We start from the raw sequence: 27,973 nt of genomic DNA, 5'->3' as shown, positions 1-27,973 counted from the left end.
TAAAATTTTATAATTAAATTATTTTATGCTTATCTATGGTAGTTCATATCTTTTCATTTCGTAAAAAACGTTCTCTGTAAATGGTTTTTGAAGTATGTGAAGAGTCAAAATATGATTTTGCTTCGGAGCTAAAAAGCATGTACTTACCATTCCTTAATTTCTTGTTTTGATTTAGAGTCTTGGGAGATGATCTAAGTCTCTAAACGCGGCTTAAAATTATTTCATTCTTTATAAAACGTTATCAATGTTCCTTAGAAAGTTTCATACAAGTGTATTTTTGTTTCATTCTACACACGAAAGCTTTTTCTAACCCATATTGCTCACTTCAACTAACGAAAACTGTCGATCTTCAAATAAAACTGTAATGATCAATCGAAGATCTCCCAAATCATAAGCTTCAGTTTTGAGTGTTGAGACGATTTCTGATAATGATTCACTCCATGTGAAACGCACTCAAGGCAAGCACTACGATGTTTAAACAATTCATATCAGATTCATCTCATTCCTTTATTTAATTAATAATTACTTGAATTCAATTAAGTTTAATTTTGATTTAATTCTATTGACATTTTAGTAAAATCAAATTTTACTTTGTTCTTGGTTATTTATTACCAGCTTGACTTAATTTGTTTTAGGAAATCTAATTGTCAAATTTAAGGGATTTTACCGTTGCTCAAAATAATTTTAAAAAGTGACTTAACAAATATACTAATAAATTTATCCATTAAATAAATGGATAAATGTCCAATAGAACCTTTACATACCATAGATTAATAGCTAAGAAAGTATTTTTGTTAGAGAATAATGGGCAGCTCTTTCACAAGGAAGAAACAAATAAAATGCCCTATACCATTAATTTTATTCGGGTCATTCAAGTTTATAAAGTTAACTGAGCAGTAAATTTATTATTTATATTTTATTGACTATTAATATAGGAAAATACTCCTAGCAATAAAGCTGTAAGTGAATTTTGTAAGGCCAGTGTTTACTTCAACTTTTCAATTGAATTAATTACTTAAGAAAGTGAGAGAGAAAGAGAATACTTTAAATTAAATTAATAAATAAAATAAATGCTATTTATTAAACTTAAATATAATTTATTTAAAATGTTGTATGCTTACTGACTAAAAAATCTTTGAAATCTTAAAGTCTACAATTTTTACATATATAGTTTCAATTGATTAAAATTTAATATAACTTATGTTTGTTTGATTATTAATTATTAATTTAATTAAGCTATAATAATTGTATGGTATAACACTCATATCTGTTAACATTCTGTTTTAGCATTGCTGTTATTAATATTATTTAAATCGAGGCAAGAAAGTCTTCTTAAGATTTCTTTTCAGTTAAATTGTAAATTTGCTGAGCAATCACTGATAGTTCCACATCAATAGGTTTCGTATCATCGTATAAGGATGGTGCTTCACATAAGATCATAAACGTACCTACTAACGATGCAATCATGAATATCCAAAGAAACAATCGATCCAAGACCATAGCAACAAAACCCCAATCTTGATCTTCCTGAAATATTAAAATAAATGGATTAATTAATAGAATAAAATTTCTGAACGTTTGTTTAGAGATAGAATGAAAGTGTTTTATTTTTAATAATACTCTACTTGAAAGGATACTTGTCGGCAAATTCAAAATTATATACCTGCTTTAAAACCATATCTGTTCTTAGAATTGTTTTTTTTGTAGATAAAACTTATTTCAAGATTTAAAAAGAAATTTATTTTTCTTAATAATAACAAAAACTATTTTTTTTTGAAATATTTGTGGGCACACAATTTTGTATCTATTATATATTTACTTTAAACTGCTCTGTAAAGATCAGTTTAAAGATTTATCTAAAGATATAGGTAAAAAAGGTACAAAAATATGTTGTTGTTAATATTTATAATTTCTTGAAATTAAATTAAATAAACCACCTTACTCTTTTTAGTTATTTTTTTGTTTGCTGAGATTAACTTCAGATAATTTTCACTTAATTTAAGGAAGCAAAATTTTTTTTGTCTATCGAACATAATATTTGTTTAATAAGTATATGCTTGTATAAAAGAACTGATTAAGTTACACATTAATGGAAATTGATTAGTTTAAACAATTTAATACTAATTAAAAGTGAAGATAATTTTTTCATTATGTTAACCATTTATTGGCAAGACTTTGGGACTTTTCATTATTTACTGAAGTGGACAGATTTTCAAAGCATACTATGCCCGTCACCTATACTTCACTATTAAATCTTGAAATGTGCAATCACAAAATACAGAAAAACGAAGATGATTTTATAGAAATATCAATGAAGAAATCTTTTCAATAAAATATAATAAAATATTCAAAAGGATACTTTAGTTAAAGGGGACAACATAATCGAAAACAAAATATGAAAGACGAAGGATACTTCTCACTCAATAACATTTAAAGAAGTTCTTATGCACTTCACTTAAAAGCAATCTAAAGCTTTTTATATGTTTTGTTGTTAATTTAATTCATATAGTAAGGGGATAATCTTAATTGACAATATTGATGAGAAAAAAAATTTTATATTCTTAAGTGGGTTATGATACATTATCTATAGTCGAATATTATATTTATAAAATATTAAAATCCTTAATTACAATTATATACCATTAAAAAGTTATAGTATTTATATTAGAAACATAAAACAATTTATAATTTTTTTGATAAATATTTTTGATAAATATATCAGAATATATCATTATATTTAATTCCCTGAAAGAGAAACCTTTGCAAGATAGTCACCAGTTGCTACTGGAGAATATCTATACTTCGATTTATGGCAATAGGAGTAGCATAATACTTTAAAATTTATACAGCTACTAATTACTTTTATCATGATTTGATAACAGTGCAACGGCTTGTTAAGAAGAAAATACAATATTTCATCTGCGCAATCCATTTTCTATACTCTACTATACTGTACGATACTAAATTTATATAAAAAACTTATTTAGTCATATATAATGATAATCTCATTATATTGGTGGTTCATTTTATTTAAAATTGTTGGGAACGCTAAGATAAAATTATTAAGATTGCTTCTGGCTACATATACTGTATTATTTGCTATACTAAAGCAATTAGGCTCAACACCATGTAACTACTCTCCGAAAGTTTAAAACAATTACGATTGCGATATGAGATAATCCACTTTTTATCAGATCAGAGTAAAAAAATTCATTAGTCTTGGTTTATTGACATGATACTATATTGTAGGTAGGTACACTGATGAGAATTAGTGTGTATGATTTTCCCATATATATATAGCGTCTATTTCTAATTATATTTCTGTCTATTTCTGTATATAGTATCTACAGTCAAAGTTATGTAATAGGACTAAAAAGTAAAACAGTGCTCTTGCAATGTTTTTATAACTGAAACAAATATTTTCTCGCTTTAGGATAGCGAAATTGAAGATAAATTCGAACTAAAGACTAGTTGGAATGCCATAAAATTTAATGTGGTATTTCAACGGACAAAGGTTTAGGTGAGTCCCGTTTATATGAACGCGCTTTATAGCGTTTTACTTTAGCTTGTTTGTTTGAAAATTTGTATATGTAAGTATGTACTTACTACAGTTTTAATAAAAATTTTTTTTTGTTTAAGATAATAATCCTATTTTTCAGAAAGTACAGTATTAATCCTAAAATAAGTTTATGGTCCTGATAGTACAAACGTCATGTTCATACAATTGTATATCAAGTTGTTCTACAGTAGTCAACATTCACATCAACATATTCTTTTCTTAAAACTTTTTAATAAATCTGTATCTGTACTTTCAATTTGCATTGTATTCTATCCTTAAAGCATTTTACTCTTAACCCCTAGTAGTTGGCTGATTAAATGCATAACCTAGCGAATAGTCGAGTAGTGCTCTATTGACCATAAGCGCATGCCAACAATATGAACTGCAGTCGAGTTGTTTCTGTCCATTGTTATTTTACACTAGCTATTAAAATATTTCGTGCTTTTTCCTCACCTAGATGTATGTTGTATAGATTATTTCATACTTCTACACAATGCCGGTAGCAGTGGATTGCAAACTTGATTGAAACGATAACCTCAGGACAAAAAGAAATAAAAACCTAACTGCAAGTCAATTGCACAAAAGCAATTAAAAGCGGATTTAACGAAGTTGAAATATTTGTTTTCAATTTCAACCAAGATACGAGTATCTTTGAAAATATTTGCAACAACAATAACGATATACAAGTTGATATTTTTGCTTGAAGGGGAAAAAAGTTAGTGCAATTTGAAAAAATGTTAAAAATTTCTCAATCAGTATCAATCTATTGCAAAACTTCAATGTTGGCTGTGTTGGTTCTGTGGTTAAGATTTTATAGTATCCATAAGCACAATCGTGCCATCACATCAGCCAGAAGCATTGATTGAAGAGCAGCAGTAGATGAGCTGTAAAAATACTGTAAAATGTAGCTAGAGATAAAAAATTCGAATGTAACCAATAAAAGAAAACCAACGTTGAAAAATATGTGAAGCTAAAAACAAGTCGCGAAAACAGCAGGAAGAACACCAAGTCCCAAAAGTCCAATTAAAAATTCAATCTGCAAAAAAAATTTGCAAAGGATACTAAATGACAGCGAAAAGATATGGTAAAAAATGTTTAACTAGCCGTACTAGAGTGCAAGGAAAGTACATTGAAAAATAAAGAAAAAATTGTAAATATAGAGTATGAAGCTGTACTTACCGCATTGAACTCATCCTGCCGTTGCATATGGTGTTGTATGAACATGACGTTATGTATGGCTTTTTCCAATTCAAAAGGATATTTTTTGCGTTGTGCCACATCACTTAAAGAATCATCGAGACCGGAGAGCACTGAGGGCAGGCCATTATAGCCACTTAGTGTGCTTAAGCCGCCACCAAGCGCACCGACAAGGCCACTGAATCTGCACATAAAATTGTTAAAAGGATTACGTACAATACGATTATTGAAGTATGAAAGTAAATGCTGTGTAAGTTAATATAATAAAAGATATTTCAAAATTAAATTAAAAGGAAAATCCTTGCAAAAATATTGTATTATAAAAAGTTTATTTAATGCTTAAGAAAAATCCTATACCTATTTGTAGCTGAAGTGGCATGCAGACCATTGCAACCACCCACACGTCCTTGCATGCGTCGAAAAGAGTCCGGACTTGAGCCACCTGAATTCATTTGCATTTCATCCATTAGTGCTTGACCAAATTTAGTCTTGCTAAATTTGGTGCCATAATTGATTTTGTTGGCGGCTAAGTCGCGTAACAAATCTTTGGGTACGCGCATCAGTAACAACTTAGGTAGACGCTTTATGAAGAAGGCACGCACCCATGGTGCCATTTTGTGCGTGCTCGGCTTACGATAGTGTATGTTGAGTATGATAATCGTTATGACAACACTCAAACCAACCAGCAACATCGTAAATAATAGATATTTACCCAAAAGTGGCAATGCTAACGATGTCGACGGTATAATCTCTGATATGAGCAAAAAAAACATAGTCTGCGATAATAGAATGCTAATGCACAATGCGATTTTTTCTCCTGAATCTGCTGGTAAATAAAATACCAACACGGACAAATATGAGATGCCAACGCACGGAATAATGAGATTGACTGTGTAAAACAGTGTTTTCCGTCGCAATGTTATGTTGAAGAATATATCTGAAAGGGTGAAACAATCATATTAATTGCTGAAAATCACGTTTTCTTGTACATTTCAAGTGAATAGTATATTTCTTTAACAATTAAAAAATAACTATAATTAATTCAATTGTTCCATTCACAGTGAATTTGATAATAAAATTTTACAATAAATTGACCAAACTCTAAGTTAGAACACACAAAGTCAAGTACGGTTTTGGGTCAGTTAAATAATTAACTATAATTATTAATTATAGAAAAGTTAAGAAATATTTATTGCTTAATTTTTCCTAACCTTTTTTCGACTATAATGTGGATTAACTTTAACGATAAAGTGGTTTAATAATCATTTGTGGTTATGGAGTTTTTATAAAATTTTTATAACGATTCTTGTTATTTCTGAAATTAAACTGTCATAAGTAGAATTACAGCACAGTCGGTATTTTATATAAATACTTATACATTATATATTATTTTATATATTATTTTTGATTTATTTGTTAGAGTGGAGATTGCACAAATAATTTAGCTTCCGATATAAAACGTTTTAATATTTTTGTGTAAATAATCATTCAGAGCCACAGGAGGTGTAACTAAATAATAATTATATTAATTAAATAAGCATAAACAAATTTTAAAAAAATTTATTAATTAAGAAGAAAAAAAATGAGATCAATGTTTTGTGTAAATACTTTTGACAAATAATAAGCATCAGTGCATTTGCTTATATTTTTGTCAAATAAACAGTGAGCTTTCCAATTCTTTTTTTATTTGGTTCTGTATAGATAAAGCTAAGTGACAATACAAATTTTTTATTTAACTTACTTCCAACAACAATAAAAACATGTTGTAATGCAATATGTACAAAAACTTTCGTTGTGCAAATACTTTTGACTAGGACTGTGTGGTATAGCAAAATTGCAAGAAACTTAGTGCGTTTATTTTGTTGTTGTCCATTGCAAGCTTACGCACTCTGCAAGCATTTCATGCACTTCGCAATGAGTTTGCAAGACTGAGTGAATACCTCTTTTAAATACGTATGTCACACATATTCGTATAGTAATTTAGAATTAATAGCAGTCAGTTCACTGTAATGATTAGTTGAAACTCTATATTTCAAAAATTTTTATATTGTTTAAAAATAACTAACTCGATTTTAAAATGGTTAGTTATTCATTCTATTGTTGTAAATTTATTGGATGTGTTCTTGATCTCATAAAACAAAGTAACACTACATCTGGAAGCTTATAATAGGTATAAAAAATGTATTTAAAAGATACTACATCATTTTATTCTAAAGTACGTTTATATCAGCAGTCTGTATAGTTTAACTTTTCAGTGTTCTGCAATGGCATAAAGCCGTCGTGCAGGAGTTTTTGGAATCAACGAATATTAATCACACAAATACCGTGCGTATTTCTATGTCCCATATGTTTTTCTCTGTAGATATAGGTTGGCATTAGCCCATAGGGGCTAAGGTTTTTTAAAATCAAAGGACTATATTCAAAATTATTTATAACAGTTAATGCAATATAACCATTCAAAGAGACAAAATTTATTTTTATTGTTATAATTATCAGAATCCCATTTAATTGAATGTCTGGCTACGTGACGGACTAGTACATAGAATCAGTTTTGAGCTAAATGGAATACTTAGGCCACAGACAACAAATATAAAACTATATATTGCATATTAAGATGTAAGGTTCTTACTTCTCAATTAAAGTCTCCAAATTTTATAGAAGAGACTTGATAGCGACATCTAAAGATATGAAACCACCAGAAGGTTTTGGATTCATGCTGTTTCCAATTCGAAAAAATTTTATACAAGTTGTCTGTGGAGTGAATTTATACGTTCATCAACGAAAAATTGCAGTAATCTGCATTTATGAAATATGTTATAAGTGAAGCTTGAAACTAATATAAATATACAACTGCAAATATATATAAATTGTTTCTTTAAAACCTAACATTGCACATTTGTACGTTTGTACATAAATCCATTATTATTTGTTCATAATTACATACAAAATAATACAACATAATAAAAGCAAATTAAAATTTTATTGAATTTATTTTAAATTTGCAGCTGCAAAAATAGTTGTCATAAATTTATATTTATTGATATATGAATTTATATTCAAGTTTAACCATAAATGTCTAGATAAAATTCTGCAGAAATTGATTTTTGGGGCATAAATAAAAGGTGCTTAAATAAAAATTTGCACAATTCTAAAATGCATCCTCAAATGCTTTCTGGAATTGTAGACACAGTTTAATTTATTTCCAGAAATTCATAAATAAAATTTATATAAAATTTTATAATATCGACTAAACTTGTTAAATTGGAACAAAAGTAACAAATAAAAAATAATTAATAAAATAAACAACGAACAAATTAAAAAATTAATTGTTTTAAATAGGCGCACTACAACTTTCAAATTATAATTGAACTTTCTGGTGCTGTCAAGGCATGGAACCAAAAGTTGAATTTGAAAGCATTTCAGAAATAAAAGGTCAACTGAATTAATTACTTTACTTAAAGTTGGATTCAGCGGTGTGAGTGGGAGAGCGCTGTGTGGAATGAAAAGTTTTCATCTAAAATTTTAGAGGATTCTGGCGTAAAATGTTTTATGCCTTCAAATAGGCTACAAAATTTGCATTTTATTTGTCAAATTTTTACTTCAAGGTTAATTAAAAACTGAAAAGTTGTCATTTCAAGAACCCCCAAGGAGTAACAAATTGCATTAAACCTAATCCGTTAATTGTTTCCATTTTGTTGCCTTATTTATAAGCTACGACTATGTAATAAATTGTATTGTTCTTAAAAAGTATTAAAAATATTTTGTCAAACAATTTTCAAAACAGAAAATAATATTCATAAATGATTATAGTATACACTCAAAATTGTTAGAAAAAGGAGCTGTGTAGGGGTATATAAACAAGACAACAAAAGTTCATACTTTAATATTTCTTTTTTAGTACAATTATAAAGTATTATATAGAAAAAACTAGGAATCTGATTACATATTAAAATTATATAAACTAATTGCGCTTCACTGGTCGATTATAGACAAACGTTGGTGACAGGAAAAAATTCTTCAATAAAAATTACTTGTAAAATAATCAGGTACTGATGCACAAAAAATAAATATAAATGAATATGTACAAAAATATATAAAATTAAGAAAAAATTTGAGGAAAAATAACTTGCCAATATAACTTTTGAACCTATTTAGATACAAACCAAATTAAGAAATATTTTATTGGCGAAAAACTACAAAACGACTTAAGCTATACTAAATAAAAGTTGAGAGAAAAGTTTTTTGTAAGATCTTTGGTCCTCTACGAATTGGCGATGATGACCAGCTTTATCGCGACATTGATATAAATCAGCGAATTAACATCCAGAGACTTCGCTGATTTGGTCATTTCGTAAGAATGGATGAAGATGCTCCAGCGAAAAAGGTGTTTGAAGGAGTAGTTGGTGGAAGAATAGGTAGAGGTAGACCGTGTCTATGGTGGAGTGATTAAGTTGAGAGAACACTAACTGGACTTGATGTACGAGACTGGAGAAGGCACGCAGCAGAAAGTCGTAGGGATACACGCTGTATTAGGCTGAATCTCGGTAATGGTTTATTATGGCTAAATAAATAAGTAAGTAAATAAAATAAATAAAAATAAAATGTTACGCATTTTTCAACCTCATATTTTATGGGCAGTGTTGCTTTTGACACCTTCTATTTTAGTAAAAATTTAAAATTGATCCTTCCTTCAGTAATAATTTTTTTTTCGTTTTTTGGATTAAAAAATCATTTTTCGAGGATAAAGTACATTGATATAAAACATCCTGTATAAATTTGTATATGTATAAAATTGAAACTGTATGTGTTTATTTCCTTCATATAGACGTTTCCTTTCGTTTTCACTAGATAATGGCTTATCTGCCTAAATGACTACCTTATAATCATATGATGACAATTGTTCCCATATGTACTTAAATCAATTCATCAATTGATTGTGTTCTTGAAATTATTTTGTAAAGGTAAAATGATTTGAATTTCGAACGTTGATGTTTGAGGATGACAACTCTGTCTGATGATGTTCTCTGCCTCCTGTTTGGTAGGAACTGTTTGTAATGAGGTGATGAGCTGTAGTTGTAAAATTGTCTTCAATTTTCAACGTAGCCAAGGACCCTATATATATTTCAACCATTGTAGTTCTTATGCAGTAGTTGCAGAAATGTAAGATTAAAGTGGGTCAAGCAGTGCAGGAAGAAAAATTAACTTAGTTTTATCCATCAAGATAATAGTTTTTATCTTAATGGAACACTTCATCACACTCTTCAGTGACTTCACTCTTGAATTACGATTTCTCAAGCCTTATACTTTAAGTATTCTTTTAATTAACTACTTTTTATTCACGATTTCTAGATACTGGAACATTGAACAAGCCAAGTTTGGTCTTAACCCAACAATGTAGTAAAGACTTTATTCATATTAAATGAAATACATTTAAGAAATGATAAGTTGGTTTAAGAAACAATTAAATGCTGAAGGAATTGGCATGTCGTATTTATGAAATTAATTCTACTACATGAAATTTATATGACTATAAGTTAATATGTCTCAAAATTTATTCAACTAAATATCTGACTAATTTTAAGTTTAATAAAAATCCTTTATTTTGATGTTTAATATGTTTATAGGTTTGGAGATTTTGTGGTTATAATTTTAAATTATTAAAAAATGTTCAGTTTTAGCAATTTTTTAAAATTTTCCTAATCTGTTTCTTAATCTGATGGAAAGTTGTACCATCTAATAAAATGCCATATTCTCGAAGTGACAATTGACTTTATTTGAATATAGTTGCTGAAGGATTATTTTAAAATAAATTTCATAAAAATGTGAATGTAAATGAAATACTATATAATATAATTGCACTATATAATACTATATAATATAATATAATTGCATAAATTTGTTTTTTAATTTAACACTGTTCATTGGTGGTGCTATGTCTGCCTTACCAAGTGGGAAACCTGTCTCAGATTATATTTTGCACTTTCGTAACAATTCTCAATAATAATACAAATTTGTACTTAGAATTGTTATGATTTGCTTTATAATTCCGCTACTTTATTTTTGTGACTATTTTACCTGAGAAAATACAATACAACATAGATATAAATTATTATTATTATTTATATTGTTGTATTGTATATTGTTATTCTATATATCATATATAAGAATATAATAATATATACAAAAAAAAAAATAATGTATAATTTTATTATACTACTTTATAAATTTTTTGTAGATAATCCAATATACATAATGCATAATATAATACATTACATTATAATAAGATATAATCCAATATAAAACATTAGTAAGAGTATTTTTCAACTAGTTTTTGTAAGAGAAATTGTAAGATTTTGGAATAAAAACTGTTGTTCCAATGATGCAATGAATTTTTCAATGGATTGTCGATATTATTTCTATGAAGGATAGGGATGGAAATAATTTTTTTAATTTCTTTATGTATCAGATATATATTTTTCACTATTTTTAAGATTACTGAAAGGATTAAAAAAAAGAAATATAATGCTATAATGTTAAAAAGAAGAACTGATTATGGTATCCAGTTATAATAAACTATCTTTTTTTATTTCCTTCCATCATAAATCCATTATAATACCACTTCATATCTACACTTTTCACATTTTAGTCCCTTCGTTCATAGTAAAACAATTTAAGTTTATAAATCTGTCGTAAATCTACTTTTTTCACATCTTTATAGTTATTTTTAAAATTTTAATTGTCTTAGCAATCGTAACACAAAAGTTTTTATTGTTTATTCTTTAATGGATTTCGGTAGCTTACCTGGGTAAGGTTCTGCACAACATGGATAAAATTTTTCATGCCGCTCTGCAGGTACACCCAAAATATCCCACTCCACACTAGGATAATATTCACGTAAATCAATGCCAACCTCAACCTTATTATCCTTGTCGTTTTTCTGGTTTATATGCTTCAAGTCAATCTAAAATACAAAAATGTGTAAAGAAACAAAACAAAAAAAGGACATTACATACTATTAAACCCTTAAGGAAATAAAATCATAAAAGGACAAAAGTCTTAGGAATGCCGTTTGATTGCAACTGGCCTTTTTCTTAACGATTTTGATATTTGATGCCGATTAACAAAACACTCAAAGCGGAAGCATTTTAATAATTTTTTTGTACACTTTTGTCAGAGGACAAAAAAAAGGCGTGGCATTGTGGTAAAACTAAGTAGCGTACCCATTTCCGTTCAGGGTACATCTGTGCACTGAAGTGAAAGCTTCAAGTAACAACCGAAACCAAATTCAAACCAAAATTACCCACCAACAAAAAATTTTAAGGGAAGCTCACACGCTGTTTTCGTCTGACTCGAGTTTGTAAATTTATGATGTGCGCGTGTTTTTATGGCATTCACTAACAATAAAAATGGCTTTGATTTTTTCTTAATTTTATTTTCATATTTTAACACTTTTGGGAAGTATAGAGGACATCCTTTTTGCTGTTGTTCAGTCAGAAAAAGGAGACGATGTTAAATTATATACAATAGTTAAGCTTTACGGCAATGTTCTTGTCGTTGGCTTAAGTGTAAATTTACATAAGTGATACCTGATCTCCGTCGTAGGTCCAAGAGCCAAATTTCATGAAACATGTTTGTTGATCAAACGGAAAATAACGTACATCGATTTCACATGAGGATTTAAAAATCGCTGGCGGTGTCCAAACGACTTTGCCTGTGTAATGCAAAATAGCTTTGGTCATTGTTGTTACCACATATTCACCATCGGCACTGTAAATTTAAATATTATTTCAACGTTTTTATACAAATAATATTTATGTATATGAACACACATATTCTGTACTTACTTATTGTAAAGCACAATATCTGGTAACCAAATGTGTTCTGATGGTACATACAATTCTGTAACGCCACCATATTCTGAAGGGTCCCATTTGAATTTGTGATCCTGCCATTCATGTTCAAGCCATACGTTAGTTGTTAAAATTTGATCCTTGAGATTCTACATGAAATAAGAATAATTTGTTGTTTTCATTTTTTTATGTAGATATTTTCATGAAGATGAAACTTTATATACGTAATGATGTTTTTAATGTTTAGTCTTCAGCGCAATTTAAATTCCAACAAATTTAATAATTTGAATTTTTTTATCAGAAAACGAGTAAAAAACTTAAAACCAAATTTTTATTTCATAGTTTTCATATAAATTCATATAATTCCAATATGTATGTGGACCACATTTTAAATGGAGTTCTTTTGGGTACAATTTACATACCATTGCCATTACGTAATTCTCCTCAGTGAATTGGAACAATGTAATTTTATCTTTTGGTAGGTCACGGAATATGGAGAACATGAACACAACGAAAGGGACTAACTTACCAAACAAAGAATCAAACATCAATCAACTAGAACTGAGCCATTTTGTATTATGGTGAACAAACTGAAATACTGGGAAGACTAGAAGTTCAAAAACTTCAGGCTTTGGCACAGGTCAAAAACAAACTTAGAGATTCATGAACTCATCTGAGGCGGTTTCTAAAAGACTCTTTACACTGAGCAAAGAGAATATCGAAACTCTCACAGGGGATTTTAAGATAATAACTCAACATAATGAGTCATTGAGAGATAAGTATCTACCGCTTTTATGAAATGGATGTTGAAACATCTGAACACTTTTCTTATTAATGTTCTAAAATGAGCAGCAGCAGACTTTTCCAAGATTTATTGCTACTCATAACGCATAATACAAAAGTGCTCTATTGCATTGTAAGCCTAATGATCGGTTGAAAGAATACCAGTAAGCTCAATAGACCAAGTGAGTTACGGTTTTTAGTAATTTCCATTTAACTAATTATAATAATAATAATGGCCTTACGTTATAGAATTGGAAAGGTTGTGATTATACAGTGATTTCTTAAATCAGTTTGCTATTTTAGTGATATAGATGAACTCATAGTATCATGTGTCCAGTGCTCTGCACTCTTAGTTTTTTTCGGATTAATATATACGTATACGTATACTATTTTTATTTTGATGATGATGCGTTTTATACATGTTTACTTCTGGAACCACAAAATTGGTATCCTTGTAGTTGATAAACTATTTATTATTATTTTTCTGAATTAAATCGGTTTGTAGTGGGTTGCTAAATAAACATTATTTCATATATTTCAATGTTAATACAGTAGATATTGTAGTGTTAATACTTTTATAATTATAAAAAAGTTGTTTATATGAATGAATACAATTATTTTCGAATATTTAGTTAATTCCTTTATTTCATAAAGAGAAATCTGCTTTATTCCTTCAGTACTTATTATTTTGATCTGATTATTTAATAATGGTTGTTACCATGTAAATAGAAAAATTCAAGATCCATTGAAGAATAAATAGAAAAATTATATATTTATTGCATTGTATATCAATATCAGCTCCTATACATGTAACTAAAGTTTCAACACTTAAGCTTTTTATATCTTTTGAGTTGAAATTCCATGATATTGATACTTTAAGTTTATTAAATCACTGTTAGAGTGCATTCTGCACGAACTCTACGGCTCAGCCGTACAAATCGCGTGGCAACATTAAATTTAATTTCCGCATGAATGCTGCCAGATTACAAGAAACCAGCATCTATTGGTGGCACTGCCACTGGTGCTGGCAGTTGCATTTAATATAGCATTTCTTGTCCGCATATTTTTAATATTTTTTCCTCTTCTACATTTTACTATTTTAATTTTTTCCTTAATATTGGATTGGGTTTGTTGTGTGCAGTCCATTACACTGTTACAATCGTCCTAACATTTTTTTCCAATTGCAACGTTGTCATTCCTCATAGGATGACAGTGCAATTGCTCGGTACACAGTTTCTAATGTTCTTTCCGGTGTTTGCTGACAGCTTGGAAGGATTTAACTATTTTATTACATTTTAATCTGATGCAACTCAGCACTACAAAAAATCCATTACTATAAAAATGTAACTGAAAAAATTTTTTAAGGTTGCCACATAAATGACTTTAATTTTCATGAATAAATTGCATTTAATATATTATTTAGCAAAGATGTAAGACGATATTAGAATGTTGATGGGTTGTTGGAGACAAAGAAGAGTAAAAAATAAAAGAGATTTTAGTAGCGTTGCGCGGATTAAAAGCTATTAGTTTGCTGTAGAAGAAGTTCCAGTTAGAAACAAATTATTTTAGATTGAGACTTTAGTAATATAAATTTTTTAAAATGTAAAATAATTTGAAATTATGGTTTAATCAGGTCTTCTAATTGTAATACATATACTATTTTTATTTCTTTCATATATTTATTATAAATTGGTTTATTATAACTATTATTATTATAAATCATTTTAATTTAAAAATATATTATATATAAAATATTTGTGTAAATAGGAAACTAAAAGATACTGTCAAGGTCTTGAATCGGGAAATCTTTCAAAGAAAACAGTTGCAGTATTAAAAGTGTGTTTTTGTCTTTACTTTCTAAAGAGGTTTTAAAATATGATCAAAAAATAATATCAATCTAACTTATATAAGAATTTATTTTATATTTGCTTTGAAGTTTCCACTATAATATTTGATAGTCTAACTCTATTTTATATATTAGAGATAATTTAATAATATGTATTAGGCTTGCTTTAGAGTCTTGTTGGTATTTTAAGTAGACGAGGACATACTGAATTCTCTTTGACACTATTTAGTTTCGATTTAGGTCGGAATGTTTGGGAAAGTCTGTGACAGCTTATGTATTTTGTCATTTAATCATCAAGCGGAATATATACAGTTTGGTAAGGGATGTAATTTTAGTATGTAATTTCAATTTCAGTTTTCTAAAGGTGTGCAAGTTCGAAACAAAATTTAATAAGAATTATAAATTGAATATAATAATTTTTAATTTCTCTTCGTAATACCAATACATTCCAATGTTTACATATCTATTTATTAATCTTTTTAATAGTGGCTTGATATAATAAAGATCACTAATCGTAGAAATGTTAGAACCCAGTTTTGATGAATATATAATATACATTCTAGGGGTGCTCTAACATAGAAAGCAAGGTTTTTTAAAAATTCATTTATTAAAGTTTTTACCTTGACGTTTGATTAGAACTTTTATCCAACGATCATTCATTTTTGACGTTGTCACTTTTATCTCAATAAATAGAACCACGACTTTTTCGGTTGAAAGCAAAGCTTCACTTTCATTAAAAAAGTTTCATAAATTAATTTTGATATTTCTTTGGTCAGCTAAGTGTGATGGTGGATATATTATAAAAGTGAACAGCTTCCACTTTGCTTTGCTTAAATTCTGGAATAGAACATTAGAAGTGTTTGAGAAATTATTTTTTTTGTTCAAGTTCAGCAATAGATCGATAAGATTTCTCATACTCTTATTTTTATTCGATCATTATCCAATATTAGTTAAAGTAGGTTTCCTGTGTTTTCATCAAGAAATGTTTATTATTGACTTCCCAGAATGACTTTTACTACCTGAGTTGGCAAGATCATGCTTAAAATAACTCAGCAATGTTTCTTCTATTGCATATAATGGTATGGAGTCTTATAAGATTTGATCGTGTTTACAATAAACTTGTAACGGTTAATCAAGAAGATTTTAAGAATGATGCAAATAATAAAATAGGTTGATTATATAACGAGTGATTTCCAAAGAATTATACAAAAAATCAAAAAAATATGTTAGGAATGAAATATTTGATTGTAGTTCAGACACAGAAGTTTTCGAACACCGTATGTGTATTCGTTCCCCATAGCGTGGTGAGTGTTTTTCTCGTTTTTAAGTTCCTTTAAAACTTTAAACATTAAAAATCTTAATTGTGAACATCTTATTTTTAAATATTTAAATATAATTTTTAAAATACTTAAAATTTAATATTAAATATTTTTAAAATATGTAGGTCAGATACAGAAGTTTTCGAATACCGTATATGTATTCGTTCCCCATAGCGTGGTGAGTGTTTTTCTCGTTTTTAAGTTCCTTTAAAACTTCAAAGAATACAAATCCTAATTGTCAAAATTTTATTTTTAAATATGTAAATATAATTTTTAAAATATTTAAATAGAAAATAATACTAATTATGCAAAATACTCATTAAAATAGCACTTTTGTAAAAATAGAATTTATTATTCATAATGAGTGCGGTGGGTTTTTCTCTTCAGAATTTTTCTAGAAAACTCAGATTTATTTCAATAATCTAATATACTAATAAGGGGGAAAAAATTCGTAATGTATAAAAAAAACCATATGAGCAATATTAATGTTTACTATCGTGATTGCCATTTAATTAATATTGTTCCTAAAGCATAATTCAAATAAAATGATTTATAATAAAAAATTTTAATTTTTAATTAATTAATTTTGTGGTTGATAATATAGCTATTTCGACTATTTTTAGATACTCATTATTAATAAGATTTGGAAATATTCATTGGTTTTATAAATCCGAATATCATTGTTGAACTACAATTGCCATGCTTAGTATTTTAAACCTGTTCAATTTAAAGCAAAGAAGTTTTAACCAGAAACGTGAAATTTGACTGACGAAAGTTTCGTTCGGTTAAAATACGTGAAGTCATTGCTTCTAAATTGGCAGGCTCAATGCTGTGCATTTGTAGTCCATAAAATTATATGTGGATTAATCAACCAATGTGCTGCTTCTAAAGACTATTGATGTTTATTATTTAGCAGTATTCGAAACAGTTGTATGGTAAGCCAAAAAAACTAAAATAAATAAAATTCAAATTTTACCATTATTCAAAAACCTTTTTAAAATTAATTATTCTTTAAAATATTATCAAAATTTAAAATTTTATTTGTGTACTGAAACATTCTTTAAAACTTACCAGATCGATTAATTGCGACAACCTTAAGCCAAGTTTAACGAGGACGGTGTGGTTATTATTACTAACAGGACGTATCAAACGATTGTAGTTGCTAAGTAAATCGTCATATAAACGTTTCGCATCTGGATTAGCATTGACGGTTTCACATAACAAAGTCATAAGTAAGAAAATATAAAATAATTTCATAAAACGACTAATGCAGCTTGAAATTGGGAGCATCATGTTTGTTTAATTTTAACAGTTTAAGGTATAATTTCGGAAAACAGTTCTAAAAAGTCACTGTTGCGCTTGTGACGTAGTATGAGCTTAACCTACGTCACTCCACAAAATTATTTACGTCACATCTATTTTTATAAACGTCACAACGTAGTAAAATGTAGTAAAAATTGCTAAAAATAAGTGTTTTTTATAAATAATTTAGAAAGCCGCTCTGTGTCCTTGATATGCCTTAGAAGTGTTTTTAATTGTTTTTATACGTAGCCGGTAATTTATTTACAAACACATGCAACGTGTTTTTGTTTATTTTAGTACGATGTTTCTTTGTTTTTATTGCGAACTTTTTTGCCGTGTTTTAGTACTCCTGTGCTAAAAACACAGCCGTAAAAGTCTCCAAACACTTGACAGAACGAAAAGCTTTACGACACTTGTCAAGTAACATTTGACATATGTGCACTTTTAGTACTTATTTCGCCAGCTGGGTGTGGGCGTGTGACGCGGGTAGCGGCGGTATGCAGGCTATGAAGGCAAATCCTGTGCAGCTGTTACCGCTGATTTTGTACTAATTGTGTGTCATTGACTTAAGTACTTTTTACATTTTGTTTTCACATTTTATTACTAATTATAATTCTTGTTTATATCATTTTATTTAAATTGTTAATTTTTTATTTTACATAACAAAACAAAAATTGTTGCACAAATATCATTAATAGGTTAAAATAATTCTCTAAAGTCACTGCTTAATATTCCACAAATTTACGTCAACAAAACGTTAGTTAGCACTTCGTAGCATGAATTCTCCGATGTCCTGTGCGAAAAATCACAAGAAACGTACTGACGCAAATATTGTTTTTGTAGCGACGAGTATCTGCCGCTGACGAAAATTTGTTAGGGCAGTGAGGCATCATATTTTGTGAATATCTCATCCAAACGAGAGCAAAGCTTTGTAGCTTTGTAGCTGCAGCTTCCATTTGGCATTTGAGCAATCTGTAGTTTCGCAGATGAACCGAACCATGCGCTCTATTAAAACATTGAGCCACCCTTTTTTATATTTATTATGTTAAACAGTGTAGAGTTAGTTAACTGTTATTAACTAGTAAGATAAAAATATTTGAAAGATATTTTTATTTTGTTACAAGAATTTATATATATAAGAAATTTCATAGATAATATATAAGTTCCTTTAACAGAAATTATGTTTGTTTGTGGCACTTACATTAATGATACTCTTATTTACACTCTTATTTGTGGCTCTTTAACTACATACAATTATTGTACCAGTAAGTACTTTCAGAAAAAAGTTTTCCAAACAAGCCAGAGATTGTCTACTACTTGAACTTACTCTACACTTTCGCATCCTGAAGTTCATTCTTTTTTTTTTTGACTTTAAACGGAGTACAACATGCTAAATTTGAAGCTCTCACGAGCCACAGCCCAAAAAATAAGTTTGTGTACATTTATGCCTCCGCTTATCTTTGCGGTTCTCGTCCACAACAAGCAGCATGGATTGAAGTCGTTTTTCATATTCGGTTTCTGAAGTGTTACGATAGTTCTCCATGGCCTTTGGAAGAAAACGAATTGAGTTCTACACGTGCACTAGTGTGCCAGTTTTTTCCACCTGTATAAAGGCACACAACCACACAAGCTTGAGTAAAACTCAATGTTGTGGTATGCTTAACAGTGATGCTACTGATAAGTGTTCTACTGTAGTTATTGTTGCTGTTGTTGTTTACAGGTGTTGACAATTGTTGGAGTGTTGTTGCAGTATTTTCTTTTTACATACCTTTGATTGCCTCCATTGTTTTGCTTCAAACACACTCCGACAACCGTCAGCACACAAGGATATCTAATTGCTTACGCATATTTGCAATATAGGCAATTTTTTTCTAGTGAAAGTTGAAGTTGAAGCCAAAGACTTTGAAGTAATGGGAAATTGAATACACATGTGTCAATAAAATGAGAGTTAACAAAAAAGGAAGATATTAAAGGTTTCTTTAATGTCAGTCAATAAAAGCTTTAGACTATTTAATATTTTTGTTGTGTTTGCACCATTAATTATTTTTTAACAAATGTTTTGTTTAGTTTTTTTTACTGTTTAATATTTAATGTCCAGTATTTTTAGTATTAGTCAAAATTTAAGTAAAGAATTTGCAACGATTTTTAGTACATTATTTATTTAACAGCTTTATTCTAGACTACTTCTCTGATATCGGAGTTTGAACACTTGTAGAATCTTTAGCAAATCCAAAAGAATAATTTATCTCTAAAGTTTGAAATCAAATTATTTTCATTATTATTTTGCTGGCTTAAATAGTTTAATTCTAAATGGGTCAAGCACCCGTTTATATTATTTAACTCGTTTCCGGATTTCGGGCTAACGTTACATGTGTCTCCAGGGGTTTCTGCTGTGTGAGCATCTTATGCAGTCTCGTACTCCAAGTCCGGTTAATGCTCTCTTAATTTGATCACCCCACCTTTACGCCTTCTTCCTCCAACTACCTTTTCAAATGGTGCGTCTTTATCTATTTTTACTGCATGACCAGGTAATCAATGTCAATGAATTGTATCAATGTCGTGAAAAAGCTTGTACAGCTTGTCATTTTTTCGAATGTAGTAGTCATCATCAACTCGTAGAGGACCAAAGATCTTACGAAGAACATTTCTCTCGAAGTAATGCTGTTACATATATTTGACTTTTATTAATTGTGTATTTATAATCACACCGGCATCAGTCATACTTGATTGAAGTAGCTCACAATGAAGTAATGATTACAGTGAATTATTATATTATTGCTCTAAGTCAGTGGTTTCCAACCGGTGGTCCACGGGTGGCTAAAAATTGTCCGTGAATTAAATTTAGCATAGTTTAAATATGTATATATTTAGCATGCAGTTTGTCCACTGAGACATTACTTAGAAAATAAGCATAAAAAATTTCCAAGTAAATAATTAAACAAAAATATCAAAGTGGTATTTGGTCAAAAAAAGGGTGGGGTCCACTGTTCTAAGTGGTTTGATCATGAAACCAAAACATTTACCATAATAAGTAATGCATTCACAACGAATAGTAGTACATTTAACAACAATTAGAAAGTAAGTGGTACTATTTATTTATTAATTTATACAGTTATAGAAATGTACATATACATACTACACAGTACATACTATACAATAGATTGATTTAGACAGTCGAGAATATCATTGAAAAAATGACAGAACTAGCAGAAAATTTGAACAAAATCACACAATTTATAGGAAATGTGTTAAGGGAATAGTGGAATGACCTGGACGTAAATTAACCTAAAACGAAGAGCAATCTGTAGACTTTCCAATTCGGGGTATTTTAATTTGTATATTACACAGTAGGACTCGGACACACCATACCGGTGACGGTCCGTTTGACAGTGCCTAAAGCATTCCACCTCCTCCCCACCAACAAAAAAATTAAAGCTAATAATCAAAATTTATTATATTATACACATTACCACTAATAGTAGTAGTAATGCTACCTGTTGACTATAACAATATATTGTATATAGAGATCACAGTTATGGTACTTTCATGGTTTATAATAGACTTGGAATAATATGCTTAGTACTATTAATATTGTAATATAATATGAAATATTATGTGATATTTTTAAAATTTTAATTTAATTGATTTCTAAAAACTGCCATTTATTTATATCTTCCCCTCAGTTAAATTAATTTTAATAAATGTAGCTTTCCGAAGTATAACATTCGAACTTCTTCAAATGTTGGGTACTAACATTATCTTTTACTTTAAGGTAACATAGCATAAACTTCGAAACCTGTTTTACTGGTTCTCATAAGAAACGTGCCACAAACTTAAATCTCTGCGTGGGTTCAGAAGATTGTTTAAATCATTTCTATGTCATATCGGTTATAAGAATAATTGTTGACGTCATGATTAAAATGCATTTTCTGCAAATATCTTAAGAATTACTATTCCTTGTTTCTCCATTAAATGCTTTGCTATCTATAAATATGTTCAACAGCTCCTAGTTTCCGTCATTTCACAAGTTGATAGTCTCATTTAGTTTGGATGCCGAGACATCATTTTTTCTCAAAATAATTGATTTTCAAAATTGATTGCTGCATCAATTTTAAATCAGAAATACATTTTTCTTTAAAGAACAATCCAGATTTTTAAATAATGATTGCTGCTTTAATAAAAGTGATAGGGTAATTTAATTTGGTGTTAACTAAATTACTTAATGAAATAATTGGAGTCAATGGGCATTTATGCTGCCATGAATAATTAATTTAATCTTTATAAATGTATTTTACGCGATAACTTATTAAATAATGATTGACCATTTCATTCACTGGGTTGAGGTAAAATTTATCAATATGTTTCCTAGCAACAAAATAGATGTAAGAGCAAATTATAGTACATAACATATATACTTCAAACAAAGTATTAAGTTTTAATATTAATAAATGTTTAATGTATAACCCTTCATATACATTTCGTCGATGAGTGGACAACATTATTTTAGTGCCTAACTTATGCCACAAAATATTTATCTTAGACGTTTTCGTTAAACGTAATAAAATTGTGTAAAGTCTATTTTGGTTTTATTGTCTGAGAAATATTTTGCAAGTGTGTTTTTATATTTGGGTGCTGGTACTATCAGAATCACGCAAGTTGTCACCTTTAAACTTTTTATGGAGTTACTCAAAGGATCATATTTATGTGGATAACACTCAAACTCTCAGCGCTTTGAAATATTTTCACGAGCATTCATTAAGTTATGTAAAATAATTGGTGAAAAACGTCTAAAAACAATATTTTTAAATTAGGTTTTGATCAATATTGCTCATTTTCATCTACAAAATTAGAAAATCGATAACTTTGTTATACATAAATAATTAGTTTTATATTTTAATAACACAAATGTTTTGCAAAATTTTATAAATGTAATACTATCACCGAATAAATACTCAAACATAAAATCAAAGGCACTTAGCTATTCTTTCATATCAGACTTACAAAACTATATGGAAGTAAAAAAAGGAGCAATTAAAAACTTCTTGAGTTAGTCTGGTCAGATTAACACATTTTGCTACGGATGTGTTGGTCTGGCTACCTAAATTATTAAAAAAATTGATTTAAAATAAAAACTTTCCTAATTAATTATGTGTGACTTTACGTAGGAGAGTACTATAGTCACTAAAATCTTCCCTGCAACGAATAAACGATTGGTTGCTAAAATTACTACAACATATATCTTTAACATGAAACCGGCTATTTTTTTTTATTTCCAGTCAAAAATTAATATTGGTATTCATGACAAAATATATGTAAATGAAAAGAGACACAATTCTACAACTTTATTCAGCGAATTACGTGAGAATTTTGGTCAATTTAATACACCGACAGAGTTTACTATAAGTAATAATTGATTTTGAACGATTTGAGTTATATAACAGTATAACAGTGTGTAGAATCCAACCGTTCATAAGCGTAAACATATTACTGATAGTCTTAATGAACCAAACTATAGATACAAATCGAGAATAATCAATTATACATCGGTTTCAACAACTTGAACTTACTTATGGTACTATATAGAGTTTCATTAATATGGATTACTATTTCTAGAAGTAAAAAATTCAATAATAATATTAATAAGGATTACTATTTTTAGAAGTATTAAATTCAGTTGACTTAAGATAGTGTGACAAAAGATATTTTATACTTAGAAATTTTTCAGATTCGGCTTTAGAGCAACTTTAAACAGTCCTTTATTTTACGAAAAAATCATGTTAAGCCATACACCTTATTTCTTCTGGAACGGGTTTGTAAATAAAGAAATTTGTTTCAAGTGTAAACATTTAATGAGTGCCAACAGTCATTGGAAAGCAATAGTCATTGGAAAACAATAGCCACAGAAACATAGCATAATAAGTAATTAGAATTGTTATAGGTATGTTATTAAAATGGTGTAATATAACTAACAATTTAACTTAAGAATTTGAATATTCTAGAAAAATGTACAGCTAAGTATTTATCGTTTGATTGGCTTCTTTCTATATATACTAGAAAACTTCTTGAACTTCATTAATATATAAAGCGAAAATTTATATATAAATTATATTGATGTTTTTTTAATTTATTAATAAATTCTAGTATTTACTTAGAATGTTTTAAAATCAAAATAAATTGGCAAAGATAAACAAAAAAATACAGAATAATGAATAAAGTTTAACTCTCCTGTCACAATACAGGAATTAAGTTCGCTGGCGAGGGTTACCGCATATGTAATTATTCTTATAGGTATCGCTGCATAAAACCAATATAATCAGATTCCTTGTATTCAATGACATACCTATTACCATAGTTTTGGTACCAATCATAAGTACTTTAAACTGCGCTTTTAAAGTTTTCGTAATCAAAGTGTCAGGAACTGTAGGTTTGATGTGTGATTATCATATCCTTTTTAGAATTAGATATATAAGTTTAGTAATATGTAAGTACAATAAAGTGAAACTTTTATTTACAAAAACAATGATTTTATATTAACTCTTTTTATGAACTACTTAATGGTTATTTAGAAATGAAAATTAATGCTTATAAACCCTTCTTTGTTAAATATCAAACATTGCTGTATACAAAATGGTGACTATTAGGGTTTCACTATAAAATAACAAAACAAATTTATCGCAGTAATTTCATCAGAAAAGTTTAGAAGTATCGTACCATTCACTGGCTGATTTATTCTCATATCTCTTATTCTCATATGATATTTACTTTTTTTTTTTTAACTATTTTGCGCTACAATGCTTAATTTACTGTTATTTTTGTATTTATTTTTTGTTTTTTTATTGCCGTAATATATTCGTTTAATTCTGGTACTAAGTTTAGCTCCTGTTTCATTTTACTCATATACCCGTACTTTCCTCTTGCGCTTTGTGCTGTTAGTGCACGCAATTGTTCTCGCTGTTCCTGTTTCTTTTTATTGTTGTCAATGATTATGTTCTTTGGGATGATATTCCGCATAAACGAGTGTATTACAGTCAAAAGTTCCTCAGGTGTTGCGTACATTTTACCAAAGTTGGAATGTTAAACTATTGTAAAAGTTTCTTCTTTTTACTATCAGACTATCAGGGCACATGAACTAAACTTTTTCCCTTTACCCCATTTGTGTATGCATATTATTTTTATTGTATTTTTAAAAGCCCTTAATATTGTTTTCTTATCTCTCTTGTACTGTTTATGTTGTTTGTTTTGGCTTTTCGTTATTGTAGTTATAACACTTTTTGGTAAAATGTTATTTGTGCTTTTATTTTCTTCATTTTTGGTTGCAAGTTCTTTTTTAACTCTTTGTGAAACAAATTATAAAAAATAAAATGTAAAAAAAATGGTATAATAATAAAAATAGCATAATATAAACGACGTTTCATTTACTTCTTAAATGCAAAACAAAAAGCATTTGTAAATTTTCCCAAGCATTTCCGTTTCCGTTTCCAATTTACAATCATAATATGATGGAATTTCAAAGAGGAACTATGAGAAAGCAATTTTCATTAAAATTAAGTTTCAACAACAATTTATTTAGTTGTCTAGTTATTTTTGGTTTTAGTTGCTATTGTTGTTGTGTTGTGGTGTTGTTGTTTTTCGTCGTTCTTTATGCTCTCATAATGTTGTTGCTGTTATTGTAATTATTGTGCTTATTGTGCTTATGGTACAAATTTATAGCTTTGTGTGGCCGTTAATATTTTTGTTTTTGTTATATCTGCTTTAAATATTTGGTTGTTGTTGTTGTCATCAATACTACAATATTTTTGTTTTTCTTTTTGCTTTCATACTCTGTTACGTGCTATTGCTTGTGTGTGTGCCTGCCCTACATAAATTTAGTAGTCTACCTCAAGTTTTAATTTAGCTAACTGCCTAAACCAATTTTATTGCTCTTTGTCATTATCATTATTATTGTCAACATTATCATCATAATCATCATCATCATGCCGTTGATCAAACAATGAAGCAAGAAAACTCAATTAAAATTTGAGTTTTCAAATGTAAATGACAAAAGTTTTATTTGATTATTGTTGCCTAAATTATAAATAGGTTCTGCCTGTGCTATTACCTACACACGTACTGTTGTGTGGTGGTGCTTAGTGCTTGCCTCTCTGCTTTACCTCTGCTCATCTTATTATGCTGTTTGCTGCGCAGTTGTGCTTGATGCATGCAAATATAGTAGACGACACCAAGAAATGCTTCTGTTAAGCATGCTTACTTCTTCTCTTCTGCTTCATGCCACGTTGTCCTTGCTGGTGGATTTTGCTGCTTTACTTTTATTGTTGAACGCTATTTTGTCCTTTAGTTTTTTCTTGTTTATTTGTTAGTGCCAGAAAACTAAAAGTGATTAATAATACAATTTGAGTGTTAAAGTTTGTGAAAATCAAGTGTAATGACGCGCTTTATTTGTTGCTATTTTGCTATGCTAAAATTAATTGCTTTTCTTCAATAATGCTATGTGTATAAAATGTTTAAGCATAAAAAGTTAACTGATTTGTTTGTCATGGTTATCATTAAAAATTTTTGTTAGTTTAGGCTTAGCTGCATTAACACGATACATACATACATATATTATATATTATAATATTATATATAATATATTAATAATATATATTAATATTATATATTATATATATATATATTATTATATATATATATAATATATATATATATATGCATACATACAAATATACATAAGTTAAAATAATACAAACCAAGTGGAGCTATAAGAAATGAAAATCTGTACGCAATTACAAGCTAAAATAACTGCATTTTTATCATTAATTAATGTTGTTGTTGTCATCCTCGTTGTTTTTGCATTTGCTTTTATTGCCTTTCTATTTTACTACACCATTTCATTATCGTATGTATGTTGTTATTGTTTTATCGCTCTGATCTCTTTTTTATGTTTGTCATAATGTTTGTTGTTGGTATCACTTTATGTAGCCGTCATTAGTATAAATTGGAGTGTCTTCAAGTAATAAAGCAAATAATGTAAAAAATTTCTAGTCATTATAGGCTGCTTTTGTTGTTTTATTATTGATACAGTTTTTGTTATTGTATTTTTATTTTAGAAGTCCAAGTTAAATAAAATTTTTTATGTAGATTTTAATTGTTTTTGTCAACTTAATTTTTTGCCACAATCTGTTCGGTTTACGGTTAATGGTTTACGGGTTTTGGTTTTAATTTTATGTGCAAATCGCATGTTTTGAACCAGAGCTGCATTTTTGTTTACATTTTCGTCAAAATTTTATTGTTGGCATAAAGTTAGTACGTACTTCCGTAGGCGTTGATCAAGCATTTGTCGTTAAATTAGCAGCATTTTTCTTTATTGCTTATAATGTTGATAATCTTCACTTATTCACAGTTCACTTTTGTTAAATGAGTGAATCAAAGAATTTTTAATTTGATATAAAAGTATTTTGTTCTGAAATTTGCTAATTAAAATAATATATAAATTTTTTTATAACATATATAGCATATATATATATATGTATATGTATATATACATATACATATGTAGGATGTACAGATGCATACATGATAACATATAGGTATACACAAAATGCCCAAATCAGCTAATGGTTTCTTGCACAGCACATTCGAAAAAAAATTCATTAAATCGAATTCGATTTCGAATTCTTTAGTATTCTCTGGTATTCGAATGAAATATAGTTTTTAAAGCAGTAAAAAAGTCTTAATAATGGCAGCGCAAGTATCTACGCTATCAGAAATAACTGCATACATTATCCTTACAAAATTAAAGGAACTAGCAGCTGCCTGTGCCGCCAATTATTCAGTCTTGTTTTTTTTTTATGTGAAAAAAATATATTCTATATTATAAAAAAAAATATGGAAAACGAAGAAACAATGGAATAGTCCACATACAATCATTGTTACAAGTTGATTAATATTAGTAAATGTCAAAGTTTTACTCGATCGCGTATGTGACATTTAAAGCTTTCTCATGAGTACCCATTGAGTGGCGATGAGTCATCTAACTGTTTGGTTTGTAATAGCCCACCATTCATGGATCATATACTTAATAATTGCTCTACCTTTGAATTTATTCAAAATAATATCTTTT

At 28.5% G+C, this 27,973-nt stretch overlaps 2 protein-coding genes across 2 annotated transcripts in view; one reads left to right on the top strand and one right to left on the bottom strand.

The window, feature by feature from the left end:
• The window catches only part of LOC119683788 (acetylcholine receptor subunit alpha-like 2), a 64,146-nt gene that overhangs the window by 23,030 nt on the left and 13,143 nt on the right, over window positions 1-27,973 (top strand). The gene's annotated exons all lie outside the window — the stretch shown is intronic.
• LOC119683787 (acetylcholine receptor subunit alpha-like 2) lies at window positions 1,223-17,931 on the bottom strand. The gene is made up of 7 exons (XM_038097651.1): window positions 17,626-17,931; window positions 12,601-12,755; window positions 12,343-12,523; window positions 11,558-11,717; window positions 5,114-5,693; window positions 4,739-4,940; window positions 1,223-1,527 (listed from the first exon to the last, which is right to left on the bottom strand). Exons 1-7 carry the CDS (start codon window positions 17,845-17,847, stop codon window positions 1,333-1,335), a joined length of 1,695 nt encoding a protein of 564 aa, XP_037953579.1. The 5' UTR covers window positions 17,848-17,931; the 3' UTR covers window positions 1,223-1,332.

This window comes from Teleopsis dalmanni, chromosome 2 (genome assembly GCF_002237135.1).
Source record: "Teleopsis dalmanni isolate 2A chromosome 2, ASM223713v2, whole genome shotgun sequence".
Lineage (NCBI taxonomy): Eukaryota > Metazoa > Arthropoda > Insecta > Diptera > Diopsidae > Teleopsis > Teleopsis dalmanni.
Note: the sequence above shows the minus strand (reverse complement) of the source record. Positions and strands in the feature narration are given on the sequence as shown.